Below are 20,676 nucleotides of genomic sequence, written 5' to 3' on the forward strand. Positions count from 1 at the left end.
CTGACGGCCTATTTCAAATTCATAGTGTGAGTACTCAGCCAGAACTGTGCAAAACCAATCTCTTAACTTAAAATAATCTGATTCAAAACATTTGAACCTGTCCAGAACTGCATCATAGGAATCGTGTGTTCATTCTCCGATTTTAAACCTGTAAAAGTGTCATTTTTCCATTTTGAATCATTATTTCATTTCTGAAAAACTACCTTCATAAAATTGTCTGTATCTTTCGTAGGTGCTAGGAACGTGGTTTAACTTTCATCTTAAGGCTAAGATTCTAAGCTTTCCAACAAGCCTAAAACCGACTTGCTACTCCTTATAGTTCCTCTGTAATCGCTATTGACGCACTCGGTAAAAAGTGCAGCGAATTGACAGTTTGCTTCATTTCAACCACGTGTAAAAATATCTGTATTTTGCTTCCATTACTGAATCCCGTTTTCAACCTGATAACCATCCCTGAATCATTGGTAGGGCTGACCTGAACTGATTTAAAGTATCTCTCACTCACCCTGAACCTCTAGAGGGAATTAAAAGCATTTTCAGCATATTTTTCACTTCATTGCCACCACATTTAAAAGGATCTTGCCTGCTTTAAAATCATACCTGTTTTCCTCTAAGCTCGCTGGGGGAACTGGAAATTTGTATTGCATTTTGTATTCCTGAGAATTGTGTGCTCCCCTTCCATCTCCTTATCTTGCATAGGGGGGGAGGGAATTGTCAAAGAAAAAGCGATCATATTATCTTTTGTTGAAATCATATCAAGTTTATTCTGTGCTGCATTTTTTTCCCTCATTGCTTTTCTTTGAAACCATAAAAGTATTTTCTGCTACCTTATCCTTCCTATACTAACTCCTCATTGATTGTAAAGAAGTGTGCTAGTGTCAGATTATCTATTGTTGATCAGCATTATATCCATAAGGGTGCTATCAATTATTAATTTATTCATAAAAGTGTGATATATATATATATATATATCTTGTTTACTTTCTCAATAAACCTTTTAAATTGACAAACAAACCTACTTTTTGGCTCAGTGAGATCAGGGGGATTCATAGAGAGGGGTGTTATACAAGGGTTTATCATCCAGGGTATAACTTGCTATTAAAATATATAAATATGGGCTTACCTTGAGCAATCCCAGACTAGGCACTGACTTAGTGGGAGCGCTTGATTGGAGTCACTTAACAAGAGGAGAGATAGAGGATACACATGGTAGAGAATAAAAAGAAAGGACTGGTGGAGGGCAAAAGAAACAAGAAAGGAGTGATGAAAGAGTCTAACAAAGAGAGATAAAGGATATAATTTGAGGCAATGGGAGGAAAGAGAGAGAGTGCAAGTGGGAAGATAAAAGAATGGGAGAATGGCTGAAGGTGGCAGCCAGGACCGATGAGGAAGAAGGGAGGCCGAAAGGGTGCAGTGAAGAAGGAAAAGAGGGAACAGCAGAGATAGAATTAAAATGAGGGAAACTGGTTAAGGAAGATGGGCAAGAAAGAAGGGAGTATTACACAGTGAGGCAGCAACAAGGAATTTACAGTAAGAGAGACATAAGTGCTCAAGGGAGCCAGCGGCTCTGCTTCACAGGGTAAATCCCATCCTTGGTCGCTAACACTCTGAAGTTGAATGGTAAGGACATGTGTGCTCACTCTCAACACTTCTGGATATAAGTGTGTCAAAGCAGGCTTCTGCCGCAGCCCTCCTCCCACAAAAGCAAACGTCTCAACTCTTCCTCGTTTTGGTAGTGCAACAGAACAATTGCTTGATATTGAACTCATGGGACCATCTCCGTTTCACTCTCAGTACAGACTCCATGTTGAGAGGCATCTATGAGAGTGCAGGCACTTGGCCACCTGGCACACTCGCTGCTCATAGCTACCCCCCTGTGGCCATGGGTAAAGGTGATCTATTGCAAGGTGATGTCCATCTCTCATACAGCAACCTCAATGGTCAGGGGCCACAAAACAAATGTTCAAGGGGGTGTTGGCATAACACAGTTTGAAGACCACTGCATTAAGGCGATGCAGAGAAAGCTTGCTGCATCCCTTGCCTTTACTTTATCTATATGCAGAGTGTGGCATACTATATGGTTAAGGAAAGAGCGTGACCATTGACAAATCCAGATCATTGTGAGGATGGGGAATAAGGGATTTGAATAGGTAGCAATGCGTAGAAAGGATCTGGGCCTGAGTAGCTTGTTGGTGAATTTGAGTGGAGAATGTGTGTTATGGTGATGGGGAAATAGCAACTAAAAGTCGATCAGGGAGCTATGCGTCAGCACGTCCAAATCCTCAGTGGGGAATCTTGAATCTTGAATCCTAAGCATAGATTTAGGATTACACCCGCTTCTGGGTCCACAAGACAATGCATACACATCAAGTATTGATCAGAAACAGGTGTCTGCATAACATTTATTGTCAACTAGACCGCTCTGTATGGTACATTATGTACAATATACATTGAATCCCAAAGCCGATCATATTCTATGAACCTCTTCAGCATTCCGCCTCCACTCCTCATTCTTCCACCTTCTGCAAGAAAATCAAACGTGACATTGATTACCTTGGGTGCACTTCTTTCACGTTAACTTACATTTAATAGCACATATGTAAGAAATCACTCAGAACTGTTTGCTGAATTGCAAGCATGGCATAGGATTCCAAGCTGGGCACGTGCTGGAGCCGCCACCTGGGAAAAGAGCAGCTGGCCCTCTCTCCGAGTCTACCCGGGCAGCCATCTTTTGAAGGGTGAATGGGCAGACACCTGCCACTGCCCCGCCACCCCATCTTGGCATTATGAGAGAGAACATGAATCAGCCGCCACAATCATTTATGTTCCTCCCAATTATGTGCAATTCAACAAATGTGTGTGTCTAAAATTAGGATAGCGCAGGCCCGTTACGGAGGGTGTGGGGGGTAAACTCACCACTCAATGAAATTATTAAGAGAATGAATGAGAGAAAGGCACACAATAGCTGCGTCTTCCACTAGGACAGGGTGGGTGGCTGCCCTCCTCTCTCATCCTATGATAGGGATATCACGGTCTCTCTCACCTTGCCAATGTCTCGGCTCTTCACTCGCAGTTTGTTGACCTGCGACTCGGCGATGTCCGCGCGCTCAGAAGCCTCCTCCAGCTCATGCTGAGTCTTTCGGAATCGAGACAGGTGGGTGTTGGCCTGTTCCTCCTGAAACAGAGAGAACATTGCATCACAACATTAGCAATTCATGAGCACAACATCAACGTAGGCATCAACCTATTATGCTAAATGTAGAAGATAATGTGAAGAAGCATGGGAACGGGCAATGCATTATTGTGAGTACATATGTGACGTCTAGAAGGGCTGCAAGCAACGAGTATGTTGACCGTGATGAAACACGTGTTAACTCTCTTGCTCATTAATATCATTGAATATAAATGTGTCTTGTGACACTGGACTGATCACTGATCACTGTTCCGTACCTGGCAGTGCATTTAACTAAATGATACAAAATCTTGTGGCCCTCCATTATATCAACCCTTTCTCCCCTTGCATCCTTACTGAAGAGCACACTCTAATCATCAATAGGTGAAAGAAGCTATGTCCCTAATTTTATTCTCAAGACATGCTACAGAGAATAAGCAGGCCACTCTATTACCCAAGTGAACCTGCCACGCATAGATCTTACATGACTGTTTTGTAGAATTAGTGTAGTTCCACCCTGCTTCTAAATGTGGCCTGTGAACAACCACATTGGTGAAGGGACGGTTCATGGCAGTACTACTCCTTGTAAAAAAAAACATAATGCTTGAATTCTTCACTTACGGCCTCTTCCGATTGTCTCTTGTAGGCCTTCACCTTCAGCTGCAACTTGTCCACCAAGTCCTGGAGCCGCATCACGTTCTTCTTGTCCTCCTCAGACTGCCAATGATAGAGAAGTTGATGAACACGTGTTTGGCCGAGCAGCAAGACGTTCTAATAGCCTTGTGAAGACCATAGTGATCTGTCTACAGGGCTCTCTGATTACCTGGTAGGTGACCTCCTTGAGTCGTCGCTCGTACTTCCGCATCCCCTTAATAGCTTCTGCTCCACGCCGCTGCTCTGCCTCAAGCTCGTTCTCTAGTTCATGCACCTGCAAGAGAGCGTACTTTCATAAGAAACAGTCTAGTTCCTGCAGAAGAACACCATGAACTGTGTTTCACCACACTCAGAGGCCCTTTTAGGAATGAGGCACTGGTTCCAGTAGGAGAAGAGGAGCAGCCGGTGATATAAGATTTAACAAGGAGCAAGGCCGGCCACACTACAGGAAACAGGGCATGTTCTTCAGAAAGCCTTGTCACTTCTTCAGGGTAGAACATATTTTTGGATGGTGAAGTAGCTGTTATGGCTCATCAAGGTGCAGTGTCTGCATCTACTTGAATAGTTTTCTTCCACATAGGAACAATTGAGACTGTTGGGATAGGGATGCAGTAGAACAGGGGTCTGTAAAGTTGGTTCTGCATATTTCTTGGGCTAGAACTCACATCACCCGTAGCCAGCATAGCCAATAGAGAGGATTCATGGAAATCATAGTCCAACACATTAGGAAAGCCACAGGTTGCAGACCCATGCAGTAAACTGTGAATTGGACGTGTGCTCCAATGGGCGCTCCTTTGTGTGGAATAAGGTGATTAAGCTTTGTTCAAGGGAAACAGAGACAACAGTAAACAGCTTTTTCAAAGTATACAAGAACACACACTTTACCTTTCCTAGATGCGTTTTTATGTTTTATTGTGTAGTCCTTTGCATGCACTGTTTCTATGTTGATTGGCTATTCTCAGAGAATTAGAATTGTATAGCAACCTAGTAATGTCATGGCTAGAATGTTGGAGATCCAAGTCCAGCTCTGGTACTAACACATCTAATGAGTTCCACTTAACAGGTGTTCAGTGTAGCTCAGTTGGCAAGCGGACGCCACAATGGCATCACTGCAAGTGTGTTTGCCTTTACAATAAGTGACTGTTTAAAAACTGGTTAACCTAAAGCGAGAGGTACTTCAGCATTGGCGGTACAGGAACGACTGCCAAAACCAAGGAAACACCGCCTTCTTGAGATGTATCAATAGTGCAACCAACTTTGACTGTGACATTACCTGCCCTGGCACTTCCTACTGCTGGTCACCACAGAAAGCTGTGGGCAGAAGTCGGCACAGTCCATGTACGTGCCCACATATGCATGAGTGTTTGGCCCCACCGGGTTATGGAGCTCAGTTGCAGTTCAGTTGTGTCAAAGCAAAAAGCCAGAACAAATTGCTGCTCCATCATTCCTCACAGTAACTTTAGGACTATAGGTTTCAACTGAGAGCATTTAAGATAGTGATCATTAATCCAAAAGCGCTTCTAATGTGATTCATACCCTGGACTCTAGTTTCTGGAGCTGTTTCTTGCCGCCCTTCAGCGCCAGCTGTTCAGCCTCGTCCAGGCGGTGCTGTAGGTCCTTCACCGTCTGATCCAGGTTCTTCTTCATCCTCTCAAGATGGGAACTTGTGTCCTGCTCCTTCTTCAGCTCCTCCGCCATCATGGCCGCCTAGTGAACGAAATACATAATTTGTAACTTCCACTGAAACACTTTCCCAAACTGCATTGACAAAGGTAAAAGCATCTCTGATATTATTGCACCATTGAATAATGGCAGGTTTTTTAATTCTTTATTTAGAGAATTTTTGAAACAGTGGAAAGAAAGCAGTAAAATACAAATGTAAGACAAAGCGAGCATCATTAGTGTATAGCTTGTGACATAGCAGCAGGCACTCCTAGTGGAATACATGTTCATATATATCGCAACTCATTTTGGCAGAGGCATTATTAATTAAACAAATAAGACAATTTGCGTGCTCACTTCCGCTTAGATGAGCAACAAAAGCGTTCATTTGCTGATGAGGTTTATTGATGTCCTAGTCATAAGTTGGGGAGAGTCATTATCCTAAGTCTTGACGACCTGTCCCGAGGTACAAAGGGCAATTAGCGATTAGTGGCAATAGCAATACAAGTTTCAGGGTTTTGATGGTGAATAAACATTTTACTTTAATAGTGATTAAAGTAAATAGAGAGTCAGTACATTAAATATGCTTTTATTATTTTTATTTTTTTGTATTTAACTAACAAGGTTTAAATGCAAACTTGGCTAAACTGGAGTGGGTTTACCATGAGCATGCATTAGGTGTCAAGTAAAACAAACAGTTTCTCGATAAGGGAAAGCATTATCCCATGGTTCAGCATTATCGTTGGTGTGTTTCAGTGGAGCAAATGGTCCTCCGAGAGAGGAATATGCTTGTTGATAAACTTCTTTGCCTGGAAATCGCATTGTTGTTTCTGTTTCCTTTTAAAGAAAACAGTTACGAATGGAGTCAACACTAGTAGTTATTGACTGCACTCTTATTTATTGAGCATCTGAAGATTCGGATTGGCTCAGAGGAGGGCAATAACATCTGCTAATAGTGGGCATATGTACCCTGCCTGTTTATCAGACAAGGGTGTACTTCCTGGTTTGTGAAATTGATTTTGGTGCACATAACTGGTGTGAAATTTCGATTTCGCAATCCAGAAAGTGAAAGGAAGTGGCCGAGAAGCGGTAATTGGTGTGAGGCGGGCCAATGAGGCGACGAAGAGACTGGGGAGTGAAAAGGGTGACGGAGAGGCTTGGGAGGGTGGGAGGAGTGAAGTGGCAGTGGTATCCCCTTGATGATAAGCGATTAGCACTGGGGGCAGAGGGAGGGCGTTTGGTGGGAGGGGGCATGTTTGCTGTGGTGTCCCCGGAGAGCGAGAATGGGAAAGAGTGGGTGGTTGGGGGCAAGGAGTGAGAGAGATCCCTTTCACAGCTCCAATCGTGTGAAGGTCTATGCACAATAGGAGCTTCCGTGTTGTTTAGAATCCTACGCTCGCTGTTCCTACTCTTTCTCTTAGGTAGCAATGTCCATAACCCTGTCCATGCGCGTTACACTGTTTCTCTACTTCCTTGCTGCATTTGATCATGCACTTCTGGCTCTGATTCTAGTTGGGAATGGTCTCTTTCTGGGTGTGTTATATGTCAGCTCCGCTCTTCCTTCTCCCCCTATATGCAGTGGCTTCTTAGCATTGCCTGCTGTTGGTTAACCCATCCATTTAGGTAAACACACACTCACTTGGCAGGCGCCTTTTCTGACCATTCTGAGACGATGTTCTCTGTCTTTATGACCCAGCATTGGAGTTGGTGAACATCTCGGTGTGCCAGTGTTTCATTCCAGGAAGCACCATGGACACACCCTAACAATGCACACTTTCCAATGCTTTAGCTCGAATAAATCTACACACCATTTAATTCAAATTGACTGATAAAAAAGCAATAGGTTCCATATCCAACGTATCTGCCAATCAAACACTGTTTTAATTGATAGAAACACTTGTATACAGGCGCGTTATGAATGCCATATCATATCATATCATGCGTCCCCCGATATTAACACATGTGGACACAGCTGATGTCACAATAGACACTGCAGATGCACATCCCTAGGATGGCCTCTGACTGCATACTCCAAGAAAAGTTCAAGAGCAAGTCTTGGCTTTAAAATCGTAAAAGGGCCTTACATCATCAAAATGAAAGTGTTTTTTGGCAAATAAACACAACTTACATCAGTGATTGATTTTTTGGCTTTTTCTTCTGCATTTCTCGCCTCCTGGACGGCTTCTTCCACTTCACTCTGAAGCTGAGAGATGTCCGCCTCCATCTTCTTCTTTGTGTTGATGAGGCTGGTGTTCTGTGAATAATAATGTCATCATATTTAATCATTCATTTTGTGCATGTATATTTTTTTCAAGATTTTTCCTAAGCATCTCTTTGGTTTCATGCATTGCATTCGGTTGCCTTTCAGTACGGTGCTGAATCACGACATAGTAGAATAGTACCAGTGAAGCTTATTTATCCGGCACACTGCTTATTTAAATGTTCTTTTAAATGGCAGGTGATATGGATATTAATAGTAGCATTCCAGAAGATAGATTGCTGGATAACAAAGTTAAAAACCCGGGATAATAGTGTACTGCGGATGGTACTGTAATTGTAAATTTAGAAGACGTATTGTAATGAAATCTTTGTGCACGAGTTCTCGGTATTAGCCTATTTGACTTAAAACATTTGACATTTTGACCAAATTGACCTTTTCTGAGTGGTTCAAATTGACCTTTTTTGCATCCGATCCAAACAGACCTTTTTGTTTTAGGTCAACTAGGTGAATTCCTACTTACCTGAACATGAGGTGCATGGGTTGCGGGGGTGTTCCCCGCTCGTACGTCAAAAATGGGTTGGAGGGGTGTCCCCCACATCTTTACAATGGAGGTCAAATTGGTAAAAAGGTAAAATGTTTTTAGGTCAAATTGCTGAGGACAATTTGCAAAAGGTCAAACATACCCAAACCCTAGTTCTCAGCTCTCTGTCATTCAGAATGTAGACATTCTGTCATTCGGGAAGGTTTGTCATGCAACAGCCTTTATTCACAAATGGGTCTGGAAAACAATGCATTCATTCTACAGTTCAATAATGACTATCATGAGGAACCTCTGTACAGAGAAAACAAATGAAGATGCTCTTTAAGCCAGTGCCACGAGGCGGGAGCACATCAAGAAATAAAGATGGTGGTGCCAGAAGATCTGGCAAACAGATTATGTTTGAAAGGAAGCTGAGTAAGATGCGCCAGAGACTATATCCAGATAATGTCCAGCGGATGAAAAATGAAGGGCAAACGAGAAAGGAGAATGGAAAGCCCTGGGCAGACGAGGTGTACCTGAGAGTGTAGCAGTTGCACACGCTCAGAAACATCGAGAAGTTCCTGTTCAGCCACTTTGCGGCCGCGCTCAGTCTGTTCCAGGGCCGCTCTCATCTCCTCAATTTCTGCTGCCATCAGGTTACTTCTGCGCTCAACCATGGCCACCTGTTCCTTCAGATCTTCATTGCTTCTGAGAGCATCATCCAGGTGCAGCTGGGCATCCTTTATGAGAAAGCAAAGAAAGACTATAATGTGTAATATCACACTCTCTAGAGCAAACATCAATAGCAAATATGTCTGTAATGATGCATTACCTTGAGCTGTCCTTGCACATTCCTGAGCTGTTTCTGTGCCTCGGCTGCTTGGCGGTTGGCGTGTCCCAGCTGGATTTCCATCTCATTCAGGTCTCCCTCCATCTTCTTCTTCAACCTGAGGGCATCATTCCTGCTCCGGATCTCAGAATCCAGCGTGCTCTGCATGGATTCTAGAGCCCTCTGGCTGGTCCTCTTTATTTGGTCGATCTCCTCGTCCTTCTCAGCAATCTTTCTATCAATCTCACCTTTCACTTGGGTCAGCTCCAGTTGAATGCGGAGGATCTTTGCCTCTTCATGTTCCAGTGAGGCCTGTAGATTTTAATATGATTGGTTTATATGGCAACATTGCTTTGTTTGTTTGCAAGTTGGAATTGAAGCGCTATCATTTACAATAACACATTTGTTATGTGATCATTTCTAATGATTTGCACAAGGAGTGAGTTCGTCTTATACTTGCCTCAGCCTCTTCCAATGCAGAGTGAAGATCATTCTTTTCTTGCTCAAGTTGTTTCTTGGCTTTTTCCAATTCATGAATGCTCTTTCCACTTTCAGAAATTTGTTCGGTGAGGTCAGAAATCTCCTCTGCAATTGGAATACATTTTGTTAAATTACTGTAGAACCTAATTGGGTTTGTGTTTCATAAATGAGGACAATATGTACATATAGGCAGCTCTATAGTGCCAAGCACATCTAAAATGGAAGCTTCAGCACAACAAAAGTTAGAAACATGCTATTTCAATTTTGTGAGTTGTCAAGTGCTTGCACGCACCTACCCAAAATAAAAATCGAATGAAGCCCAAATCAGGAAAATACATCAAATTATTTATATAGATTGGATTTAGTACTGCACAAAACATTATGAAAGTAAAGGGAAAAATACAGCCCAATTTAATGAGTAGTATTTTTTCTCAGTGATTCATAGCCGGAGAAGGATCTGAGAAAGTTATTAGCCTCTGCTTATTTTCTTCTAAGATGGTTTTGGATCTACCCGTGGCTCCCCTGAACCGTCAAAGCCAACAAGTCCCCACACCGCTGAAACTGCAACTCACGTTGAAGGTTTTTGTTTTCTCTCTTGAGGGTCTCAAGATGTTCCAATGACTCCTCATATGCGTTCTTTATTTTGAAGACCTCGGTACTCAGTGATCGTGACTCTTTCAGGGCTGATTCAAGTTCTGCCTGAGCTTCATCGTGCTTTTGCTTCCATTCTGCCAGGATCTATGGAGTCAGGGAAAGCAAACATTATGGAAATTCGGGCTTTTGGACAATACACTCCTATTGATAGCGTTTAATGAACTTATACAATATTTGTGAAATTACTCTTTCAATTCTATTGATACCGTGATACTCTGGAATCCTTCACAAAGTACATTCTAAGGCATTTTATCTTTACATGAGAATGTCTACCTCGTTGTTAACTATTGTAAGTGCTTTATAATCACTTCAACCACAGAATCAGTCCATTGTCTGAAAAGATATGTAAAGCTCAATTTTGGATACATGTAGGGTGTTCACTAGACTCTAAGCATTGCTCGAGTTCATCTCCCTGTTTTGTGTCTGTTCCAATTTTCAATAAGGTATTCCATTAAACATTACAAGAAATCATGGTCTAATACATATTACTGAACATTGGATTGGGCGTGTTTCCTAGTTCCAAGTGTGGCATATGTGTTTCCTAAGACTTCTGTATATAGGGAAAGCTTTTATTGAAATGGATGACTAGCTCAGAAGCCACCAGCATGCAATGCAAGGGATCTGAAGGAAGGCTCTTTTCAAGTCATTTTCTGTAGATATTACCCCAAGAGCTAACTATGTTGCCCTTGGCGATACCTTGTCAAAGTTCTTCTGCTTCTTGTCCAGGGCTGCACAGGCTGAGTTCGACCTCTCCACGTCAATCATGAGGTCTTCAACTTCACCATTGAGTCTCTGTTTTGTCTTTTCCAAAGAAGCACACTTGGAATTAACAGCCTCGATCTGTTCCTCGGCCTCCTGTAGTCGTTGGGCAAGCTTTTTCCTGAAGGAGAATAAACATTTGCTTTTTTAGCACAGGACATTTAAAAACGGTGCAGCAAGCTGTGGGTCAAATAAGAAAGAAAATAATGGAGAATTGTGGTTGTCAATAAAACTTCTTTTCTGTTTTGTATGAAATATGTTGTTGTCCCCATCAGTAGTCTGTCTAGTAATTTGGAAGAGTGGCTAAAACTCCTCCTTTTTCAAAGCCACCAAGTCAGAATGTCTTCTTCCCTCAATCGTTGCACTAGACTGCTAGGTTTCTCCTTACTGCTCCACACAAGGTCTGGGGAAACGCCTTAAAAAGTGGCCCATGAATATTATCAGTGTCTCCATGCAAGCTATCCCCAACAGAGAGATGGGTGCAGGTCAATGCGGGCTTCGGAGTAACACCACCCACTAGCCGTAGGATTTGGGAGCCTGTGCAGCACCTGTGCTAGAAACAGTATTTTTTCTATTTCTAATGCAGGCCAACCTACACTGAAATCAGAGAGCATATAAGCAAATCCAGGGAAGAGTTCCCCATGCTGAAATTAGAAATCACAGGGGCCCTCCCTAAGAATTGTACTTTCCAAATGTATACTACCCTGCAGCCCATGCTAGGAATAGAATTAGTCACTGGTTAATGTTCTTCGATTCAGCACATTTTAGGTGATTCTGGTTTTGGGCATATATGCTTGTTCGGGAGTGCTGCTCGCTGACTGCGAGCCGCGCAGTATTATTATTAACTGAAAAAGACTATAGTTTAGGTCACTTGCAGCTCGTCTAATGTGCTGGCGACCCATCTTTAATTTTTTAGTAGCAGGCAGGTGAGCTGCCAGATTCTCTGTGGAATGTCGGTCCTTTAAAACATCTGCATCGGTAACTGCCATTTGGCAATGACCGTTACACTAATGTTTAGAACTGTCCTCACACTTCACCCCTGCTCAGGGTTGACCAAACCATTCTTGTTCAGCACTCCAACACCCCTGGGTGTCTGGTTTGCAGTACATAAATTCACAAAACATATTAAGTCTATATATACATTCCAACACTGTTGATGATTCTATTATGCATGTGAGAGTAATTAGGATATATCGCCATAACACATCTGTCAGTTAAGATAGAAAGGATAGTATGGGGCAACGTGCTCACCTTGGAAGCAAGACAACACGGAGCAGCACAAGTTCAAACCCCGGGTCCGCGCTTAGAAACCTCTGGGTATAACGCGCGTTATAAATAACCAATTATAATTATAAATATGAACACTAGGTAAAAGCCCTATCTTTATTGCAGAGGCAGTGATGCTTGAAAGACCACCACAAACAATGTTTTTATTGAATGTATTATGGGTATGTTGCAAAGAACCCATACACTACTCTCAAACACAATCACTCAAAAGCAACCTATGAACATTGTAAAGAGTCTTTAAAAACATACTTGGCCTCTTCCAGCTCCTCTGTGCGCTGGATGGCATCGGTCTCATACTTGGTCCTCCATTGGGCAACTTCACCATTGGCTTTGGACAATGCCCGCTGCAGCTCCGCCTTGGCCTCCTGCTCCTCTTCATATTGTTCCCGGAGCAAGTCGCGGTCATGGCGGGAAGATTGCAGACCATGCGCGAGAGCATTCTTAGCCTGCAGGGAGGGACAACAGCACAAGTTGGAACAAAATAGAGTGGCGTTAGGGTTTCTCACACCAAATAGAGCAGAGCCTCAGCAAATCTATTGAACTTAATGTTTGACATAATTCATCCAAATGCATATTAATACACTTGTGTTAATGTAACACAATGAGCTCTATTTATCATCAGACCCAATAACGTATCATCCATGAAATATGTTCAATTAGTGTTATAATTCACCCCAAATGTCCATTCTTGCATAAAGCTCTTTGCCTGCAGACCTACACTTTACTTGTGATAGAACCTTTTCTTAAACAGGGAGTTAAGGGTTCCATTAGTAACTACCTCTTGTAATAATAACTTGGAGAATGTCACTGAGACAAGTAAGCTGTGTTTTATAATTTGCTTAAATAGTGGGATATCTTGAAATAACATTGAAATCTATGTAGGAATGTTGCTTGAGGGTGACATCATCTACCTTTGTCTCTTCCTCCAGATGTCTCTTCAGCTCCTCCAGCTGCTGGGTGAAGGCTTGCTTGGCCCTGCTTAGCTGTGAAATCAAAGACTCCTTTTCATCTAACTGCCTAGAAAATTCACCTAAAGGTAGAGATGTTTAGAAAATGAACAAAGTTGTCTTTGCATTATCATTCTTATAGAAAAGTCCTGAATAGTATGCATGTTTTACCATTCTCTGTTGCCAGGCGAGCCCTATGTGTATTCAGGTCAATGATTTGTCGTTGGTGTTCTTCATCTTTTGACTTCACTTCACTAAATTGGTCCTCTAGGGCTCTGCATGTTTTTTCCAGGTTAGCCTTTTTGAAAAAGGAAATTATATATACATTATTGATTTGTCAGTTTTGCAAAATAACTTAGGCAACGGCAATAAATACACAACAAAAGTCAAATAAACCTGCCTTGGTTTTGGAGACAGACTCCATGTTACTGGCGAGGTCATCGATCTCCATCTTCAGCTCACTCTTCTCCTTCTCCAGCTTCTGTTTGACTCGCTGCAGGTTGTCGATTTGCTCCGCAAGTTCTGCGGCACTGTCCGCGTGCTTCTTGCGTAGAGCAGCGGCTGTAGCTTCATGCTGCAGTGTGGACTCTTCCAGGTCACGGCGCATTTTCTGGTATTCCGCATCTCGCTTCTTGTTCATCTCAATCTGAGCTGAGGTGGCCCCGCCGGCCTCCTCCAGCCTCTCGCTGATCTCTTCAAGCTCCCTGGAGAGATCTGACCTCTGCTTCTCAGTTTTGGCACGGCCCGCCCGTTCCGCCTCTATTTCCTCTTCAAGTTCTTCAATGCGAGCCTGAAAATAGGAGAAGTACAAATGCCTCAATGATATGACGGCCAAAAAGTATGGAATATTTTGGGTAATGTGGACGGTCTTTTAGTCTAAAGAATGTTTGCAAACCACTGTTTGGTCCGTGTGTCTATCACCTACGACATGCATGTAAAATGTTTTTAATTAATGCATTGAGACAATATCTTCTGTATATGCCAGACACCTGCTATAGAATACTTTCCAATAAGGTAATGGCTCTAGATTACTACCACTTCAATTTCTCTAACTAGTACAAAGACAGAAAAAAGGAAACATGCTAACACGATATGACCAATGATTCTTTCTTCACAATCAATAGACCACCGAATAAAACACCAAGGATGTCCTTCTTTCACTTGAAAATAAGATATTATTATTTATTTATTTTATGAATTACATTTGTGTGTTTCTGAAACCCGTGAGTGTCAGGGCACATGAACCAGGTAGGTACAGTTGGTCATTCCAGCTGCATTGTAACCAGTCTCATACGTGAGAGCTTTAAAGTCAGACTGTTGCTCAGGAGTGTTGTTATCAGCAGGCCACCCATGGTTGCTAAACCAAGCACAATGCCGTGAGGGTGGGCACCACAATAATGAGGACAGTTGTGGCTTGTGTTCAGACCTTTGACTAATAAGGCATATTTCGTGGTGCCAAGATGTCTGTCAACTTTCATTCTGTTACTATTACAGCGGGGGCAACACAAGGAATGTGCCTTTTATGCTTCAAATTCAATATGGCTGAATATGTGTGCCGCCCTTCACCCACCAGTGACTGGTGTTTATTATATTAGCAGTTTGTGATGGGAGGAGGTGAACTTCTTAAAGTCCTTGGCAAATGCCAAACAAGTTTAGGAGATGTTGTATGCCAACAGGCTTCTCCTCTTTGTGACCACTTCCAGTATACATCCTGGCTTCGCTTAGAATGCAATCGTCAACTCAAAGAGGTGCTTATGGAAATGGTCACCCCGTACTAGTGCAGTCGAGTGATGGGACACAGCCAGAGTCCCGCAAAGTTGGCAGGATGGCATAACAGTGCAGTCTATTCTGTGCAGTTACTCACTGCATCCTAATTCCAAGCTTTTCAATCTGAATCTGTGGGAGACACTATGCTCTTCCTGTTCTCAGAAATCAGAATCAGAAATCAGAAATATTAAAACATACCTGCAGCTCCTTGATCTTCTTCTGCAGTTGCACACCAAGGATCTGCTCATCCTCAATCCTACTTTGGAATTGACTGATTTCAAACTCCTTCCTGATCAAATGAAACAAGTTAAGCACATTCACATGAGCAAGATTTGTCTATCACCATTCATAATCCTGGTGGAACAAAAACTGGTTAATTAACTGCAGTGTTGTGCACACTTACACACGTTTCCTGTACTATGCACCTTAAAACTCTGATGAGCACAATGATGTCATTTCATCTTTCCTCAACATGTATATGTTTTGTGGCCAAGAAACAGTTTTCACAGATCACCCTAAAAGTGATATGTGAGTTGAAATGTTGCAGTTGTCCCTCTTTTTTGAAGCAAGTAGAATTATTAACTTATAATTTTTATAGGGAACTTTTTGGGGCAAATCACTCTTTGACCTCCGCGACTTCAATTATGTACACCAAATCTGGTGGTGTCGCAATGGTGTGTGCAGCAGAAACGGAGACAAAGAGTTCCCCCACTCCGATTGTGAAAGAAATATCGAGGGCTGCACACATCTCTTTACTGCGCCACAATTGTATTTCAAAAACTTGGACTCTTGGTCATAGTGAGAGTAGGTTTATTAATAGCCCTTTTTTTTGATAACACGTGTTTCGGCACACTCCTAGTGCCTTCCTCAGATCAGGGCAATATCTATTTACCATCTACTGTTCTGTCCGCTACAAATAACGTATTTGGTGGCTGAGTCCCATCAGACTCTAAACGTTTTCTGACAAGTTCTGTTTTACTGCATCACGCGTCGGGTTTCTCGTGCACACTTACACACGTTTCCTGTACTATGCACCTTAAAACTCTGATGAGCACAATGATGTCATTTCATCTTTCCTCAACATGTATATGTTTTGTGGCCAAGAAACAGTTTTCACAGATCACCCTAAAAGTGATATGTGAGTTGAAATGTTGCAGTTGTCCCTCTTTTTTGAAGCAAGTAGAATTATTAACTTAGTGGTTGTCCAAAATACTGTTTTAGCTTGTGTCGATAATCCGTTTTTAATAAGAAGTTGCAAACCATGTGACCAATTCACTATACCATAGCTGGGCTTTGTTGGGATGAAGTGATTGAGTTGAAATCTACCACATGAACGAATGCTCTTGGCGATGACGCCAGCAATGTTTAGTTACCACTAAATGAGCTACTCTCTATCCCGGAAAGCTATGCCACTGAATTACCACTAAAGAGGAGAATAGCAATGGATACGTGAAAGTCTGTATCTACCTGAAATATAATGGAGCTATGGTACGTACAATTGATACATTCCTTGCTTTGTGGAGATTAATTGAACACTATTGCACTATGCAATGATTATGTAGTTTTGCAAAGTACACAATCCTGAAGGAGTTTGACGAAAATATGTTGCCCCACCCATACTATCCCTATACATGTACTAGTTATCTCTCCATGCAGGGTTCTCTAATCAAGATCACTGGTAGTGCAGGCCGAGTGAAGCCAACCTGCAATTTCAGTTACTGCGTGTTTACTGCACGTTCACTACTGGCTACCACTGGCTACTGACTGCATGTTTGGCAATGGCCCTCAATTACTAAAGGTCACACATCACTTGTCATTCCAATCTGTTTCTTGATGAAATTCTCATTCCTGTTTGCAACCTTTAATACACTTACTTTTTATTCTTTTCATCGAGCTGTTGCTTGTCATTTTCCATGTCCATAAGAGATTCCTGGGCCAATTTGAGGTCACCTTCAAGCTTCCTCTTAGCTCTTTCCAAGTCCATGCGAAGCTTCTTCTCTTGTTCCAGGGAACCTTCAAGCTACAGTAAGGGAGAACGGAGGAACTCATCATTGTTATTATGCCAGGCAACAGTGAGAGATATTGTTATCTGTCATTGAACAGATGTAGTTTTCTCTATGGGAGTTGACTTACATCATCCACTTGCTGCTCCAGTTTAGTTTTTGCTTTGGTTAGAGTGTTGACTTTGTCTTCTTCCGCTTGAAGGTCATCCAAGGTCTGCTGATGAGCTTCTTGGAGAGCCTTCTTCTCCTTGGAGAGCTTAGCTATATTTTCATCCAAGATGGCCATTTCTTCAGTAAGATTCTTAACCTGTGATTGCAAATGAATAATTCATCTTATCTTAAGTGCATACATCATTCAGAATCCCAGCGGCATTTCAGCACTGGCCTGTCACAAGGACATCTCATAAAAATGTTCCAGAAAAGTGCTGTTTGTTTTGAACCAGCAAATATTTGGTGTGGAGTTTTCAATGTTGGTTGGGGTCATATTTAAGCAGAAAATAAGAACTCCCAAAAATGTTCTAGCAATTATGTTCACTCTTAAAGATGAGACTTTAACCTGAACAAAAACATGTGAACTTAGTTAATTTGACTTACAGAAAGACCACAGTGTTGAGCCAACAGGTACCATAGCCTTGATTTGCATTTCAGGTCTGATTGTTCTAATCAACAAAGCTCAACATTTTGTGCATTTCGCTCCTTATTCACAGGCAACTTCCTCCATGTTTTCTTAGTTTTAATAGTTCGCATTTACACACTATTTTTCAAAATGCTGAATGGGTCGAAACTAAAGTTTTCAACTTCTTTGTAAACATTGAGTTTGCTTATCTTGGTAACACTTGTGGCACCTGCGCCTAAGTATGCACATTCTAAGTAAGCCCACAATAAGCAAGAAGGCACCTCTCATTGTGTGCTTTTCGTCAATCGGCAAAGAATGGCCTAATAATTTGATCAAAATCTTTTTTGGGTGTTTCCTAAGTCAAATAAAAACATATATGTTACCTTGTTCTCAGTGGCATGCTTCTCCTTTTCCACTTTGGCCAGTGTCAGCTCGAGGTCGTCGATGTCCTTCTTGAGCTCGGAGCACTCGTCCTCGAGTTTCCTCTTCTTGGCGGTCAGCTCAGCGTTGGATTCTTCTTCATCCTCCAGCCTTTCGGTAATTTCCTTAATTTTAGCCTCCAGGCCAATCTTGCTTTTGATGAGCTGCTCACATCTTTCCTCAGCATCCGACAGATTTTCTGTTTCCTATGAGATTTTAAATAAAATTACACAAGCACAAATGTAATATAGACCATTCATGGTTTTCGAATGTGACTAAATAACGTTAGTTATATGTCATTTAATAACATAAAGATAAGACAGTGTAATTGGAGTCCTATACATTATACTTCAATATTTGTAAGTGATCGTTTCCTCCTCATTTAAGGGAATCTGCAGCAGGTAATGTGCCATGTTATTGAGAAATAAGCATTGCATTCAGGTCACAGTTAAATTAAATTAGAGATGTGGACCTTCCTATCATGTGTCTCTCCATTGCAGGCCTTCTTTTTGTTGCACAGGGTTGGCCTCTTCCTACTCCCACACCTTGCACCCTAATCCCCCAGCCCAGCTCCCTCATCATCCCCATCCCCCTGGCTCTCCCTAATACACCATGACCCAAAATGCTGTTTCATCCTGTGATGCCAGCTGTTTTCATCACTTCTTTGTGTTGCCCATTGTTCTACCACGCCCCTAACAGCTGCTTGTTTGACGGTGCCTGCTAACAATTAAACTATATATGTTATGTTTAAGTGGGCCATGGTGTCGCAACCGTGAAACGATGATCTTCTCCCCTATTTCAATGTAAATTTGAACAAATGGGTTCAATTCAGTTATTTCACTTTTCATAGAACAATCTTTACTTTTTGTATTGCCTTTGTAGGTTATGAGATTAGAATATTGTTCTTGTATTAGAGTTAGAACTTACGGACTGGACTTGAAGCAGCAGGTCATTCTTTTCCTGCATGACAGCAACCATTTTCTCTTCCAGTTCCTTCCTTCTTGCCTCGGATTTAGCCAAACTTTCTTTGGTTTTCTCAAACTCTTCCTTCATGTTGGCCATCTCCTTCTCAGACTCGGCGCTCTTCAGGAGGGGCTTAATCTTGAAGTAGAGCTTCATCCATGACCAATGTTTGACATTCATGAAGGAGCGGACATTGTACTGAATGGTGAAGATGGACTCCCTAAAAATGAATCAACAAATGTATTGATGGAGTATGCTCACCCCAATGGAGATTTGATGTTCAATTAAACATCAAAACATGTCTTTGTTGAAGTAGTTTCAAAAGAATGGATGTATTTGTCTACATTGTACATGTTGTGAGGATTAGTATGTACTTATGGGTTCATTTGAAGCAGCCTCATTAAAAACACATGTTTTTCATATTTAAAACAGGTCGTTCCAATGGAGGCCAGGAAATACCAAGTGAGAAATAGTGAGAAATGGACAGGTCAAAATGCCTCTTTGCAAAATATTACAGTGCTCCAAGTGGTATGCTATACACGCTCTGCAGAAGGATAATGCCACAGACTGTACTAACGGAGTACAACTTAAAAAACAGATAAATAAAGTAAGCCTCTACACTGGTCATTCCAACAAATGCAAAACTAACTTTTGATGAGCTTTCCATACATACTGTAAATTAATGTTCTCATGTGAATGAGGTTTACCTCCTTTGCATCATCTTCTGGAATTCTACTCTCATCAGAAATCCTCTGCACATGGCCTGAGTTTTTGTGATCAGTTCAGCTAATTTTTCATCTCTCATCTCTTCAAGAACACCCAGAATACCAGCTTTGAAGAATACCTTTAGAACAAAATTAGTTGGTTAGACATGATATTTTCATAAGTCCTGGTAATACTATCCACCTATGTATTTTCATAATATCAAAGCAAATTCTTGATACATAAATATGAACAGGTAAACATTTGATAGCAAAGGTTGTTATTAACCTTTTCGGGGGACGTCTCAGCATTCATCGACTGCTGAATTATGTAACATATATGTAACAGTCTGAAGTCCATCGTGTGTCCTTCTGCATTCATACAGCTACTATGCATTTAGGCAGCTGTACTTTGTTCTTTTACAGGCTGTTGTTCTATATGTGATTCTCAATGTTTGTTTAGCTTTCTACTATATTATATTTATAAGGATATTTCATTGGATTTTCTGCAGTGCAGCAGACTAAGCAAACATCAACATATTTGAAAATGCTAAGAAGAGAATATCTAATTCTGACAGGCCACATACTCTCAAATACTCAAAAATAATGATGTGAAATATAGAAAATATAAAGCAAATATAAAGCAAGCAGACACGTGTCCATATTTTAAGACCTCAATGGAGCCCAAACATGCAACACGAATTAGTTGGGAAGCACTGAAAAGAAAAGTTGAAATATTTACCTTGGTGTGTCCAAATTTGTACTGAGTATGATCAATATCAATGGAGCCAAGTAGTTTCTCAGAAGCCTTCTTGCTGTCAATAAATTGCCCGTCTGGGATAGCACTGGCATTTAAGACTTTGTAACTGTAGATGATAAGAAACATGTATTTATACATTATTGTGAAAAACATGCACCTTGTGATGACAACTGAAGGACCAGTCTACAATAATTATGCATATATTGGCAAAGCATACGACTGATCATCAGCTATGCAAAACCAGGGCATGTGGTCTGAAGA

General features: G+C 41.6%; 1 protein-coding gene across 1 annotated transcript in view; it reads right to left on the minus strand.

Annotated features, from left to right (window-relative positions):
* Positions 1-2,388: 2,388 nt before the first annotated feature.
* The window catches only part of LOC138582817 (myosin-4-like), a 41,806-nt gene continuing 23,518 nt past the window's right edge, over positions 2,389-20,676 (minus strand). Inside the window, exons 19-40 of the mRNA XM_069654482.1 lie at positions 20,398-20,521; positions 19,662-19,798; positions 18,919-19,174; positions 17,955-18,197; positions 17,086-17,262; positions 16,827-16,972; positions 15,151-15,241; positions 13,586-13,975; positions 13,357-13,483; positions 13,150-13,268; positions 12,488-12,684; positions 10,889-11,072; positions 10,111-10,276; positions 9,519-9,643; positions 9,062-9,370; positions 8,766-8,969; positions 7,617-7,742; positions 5,363-5,533; positions 3,996-4,100; positions 3,794-3,889; positions 3,044-3,175; positions 2,389-2,522 (exon numbers count right to left, since the gene is read on the minus strand). Of these exons, the coding sequence (XP_069510583.1) occupies positions 2,508-2,522; positions 3,044-3,175; positions 3,794-3,889; positions 3,996-4,100; positions 5,363-5,533; positions 7,617-7,742; positions 8,766-8,969; positions 9,062-9,370; positions 9,519-9,643; positions 10,111-10,276; positions 10,889-11,072; positions 12,488-12,684; positions 13,150-13,268; positions 13,357-13,483; positions 13,586-13,975; positions 15,151-15,241; positions 16,827-16,972; positions 17,086-17,262; positions 17,955-18,197; positions 18,919-19,174; positions 19,662-19,798; positions 20,398-20,521 (3,640 nt within the window). The 3' untranslated portion in view covers positions 2,389-2,507. The remainder of the gene's footprint in view (positions 2,523-3,043; positions 3,176-3,793; positions 3,890-3,995; positions 4,101-5,362; positions 5,534-7,616; positions 7,743-8,765; positions 8,970-9,061; positions 9,371-9,518; positions 9,644-10,110; positions 10,277-10,888; positions 11,073-12,487; positions 12,685-13,149; positions 13,269-13,356; positions 13,484-13,585; positions 13,976-15,150; positions 15,242-16,826; positions 16,973-17,085; positions 17,263-17,954; positions 18,198-18,918; positions 19,175-19,661; positions 19,799-20,397; positions 20,522-20,676) is intronic.

Source organism: Ambystoma mexicanum, chromosome 3q (assembly GCF_040938575.1).
Source record: "Ambystoma mexicanum isolate Mex_15411 chromosome 3q, UKY_AmexF1_1, whole genome shotgun sequence".
Classification (NCBI taxonomy): Eukaryota; Metazoa; Chordata; class Amphibia; order Caudata; family Ambystomatidae; genus Ambystoma; species Ambystoma mexicanum.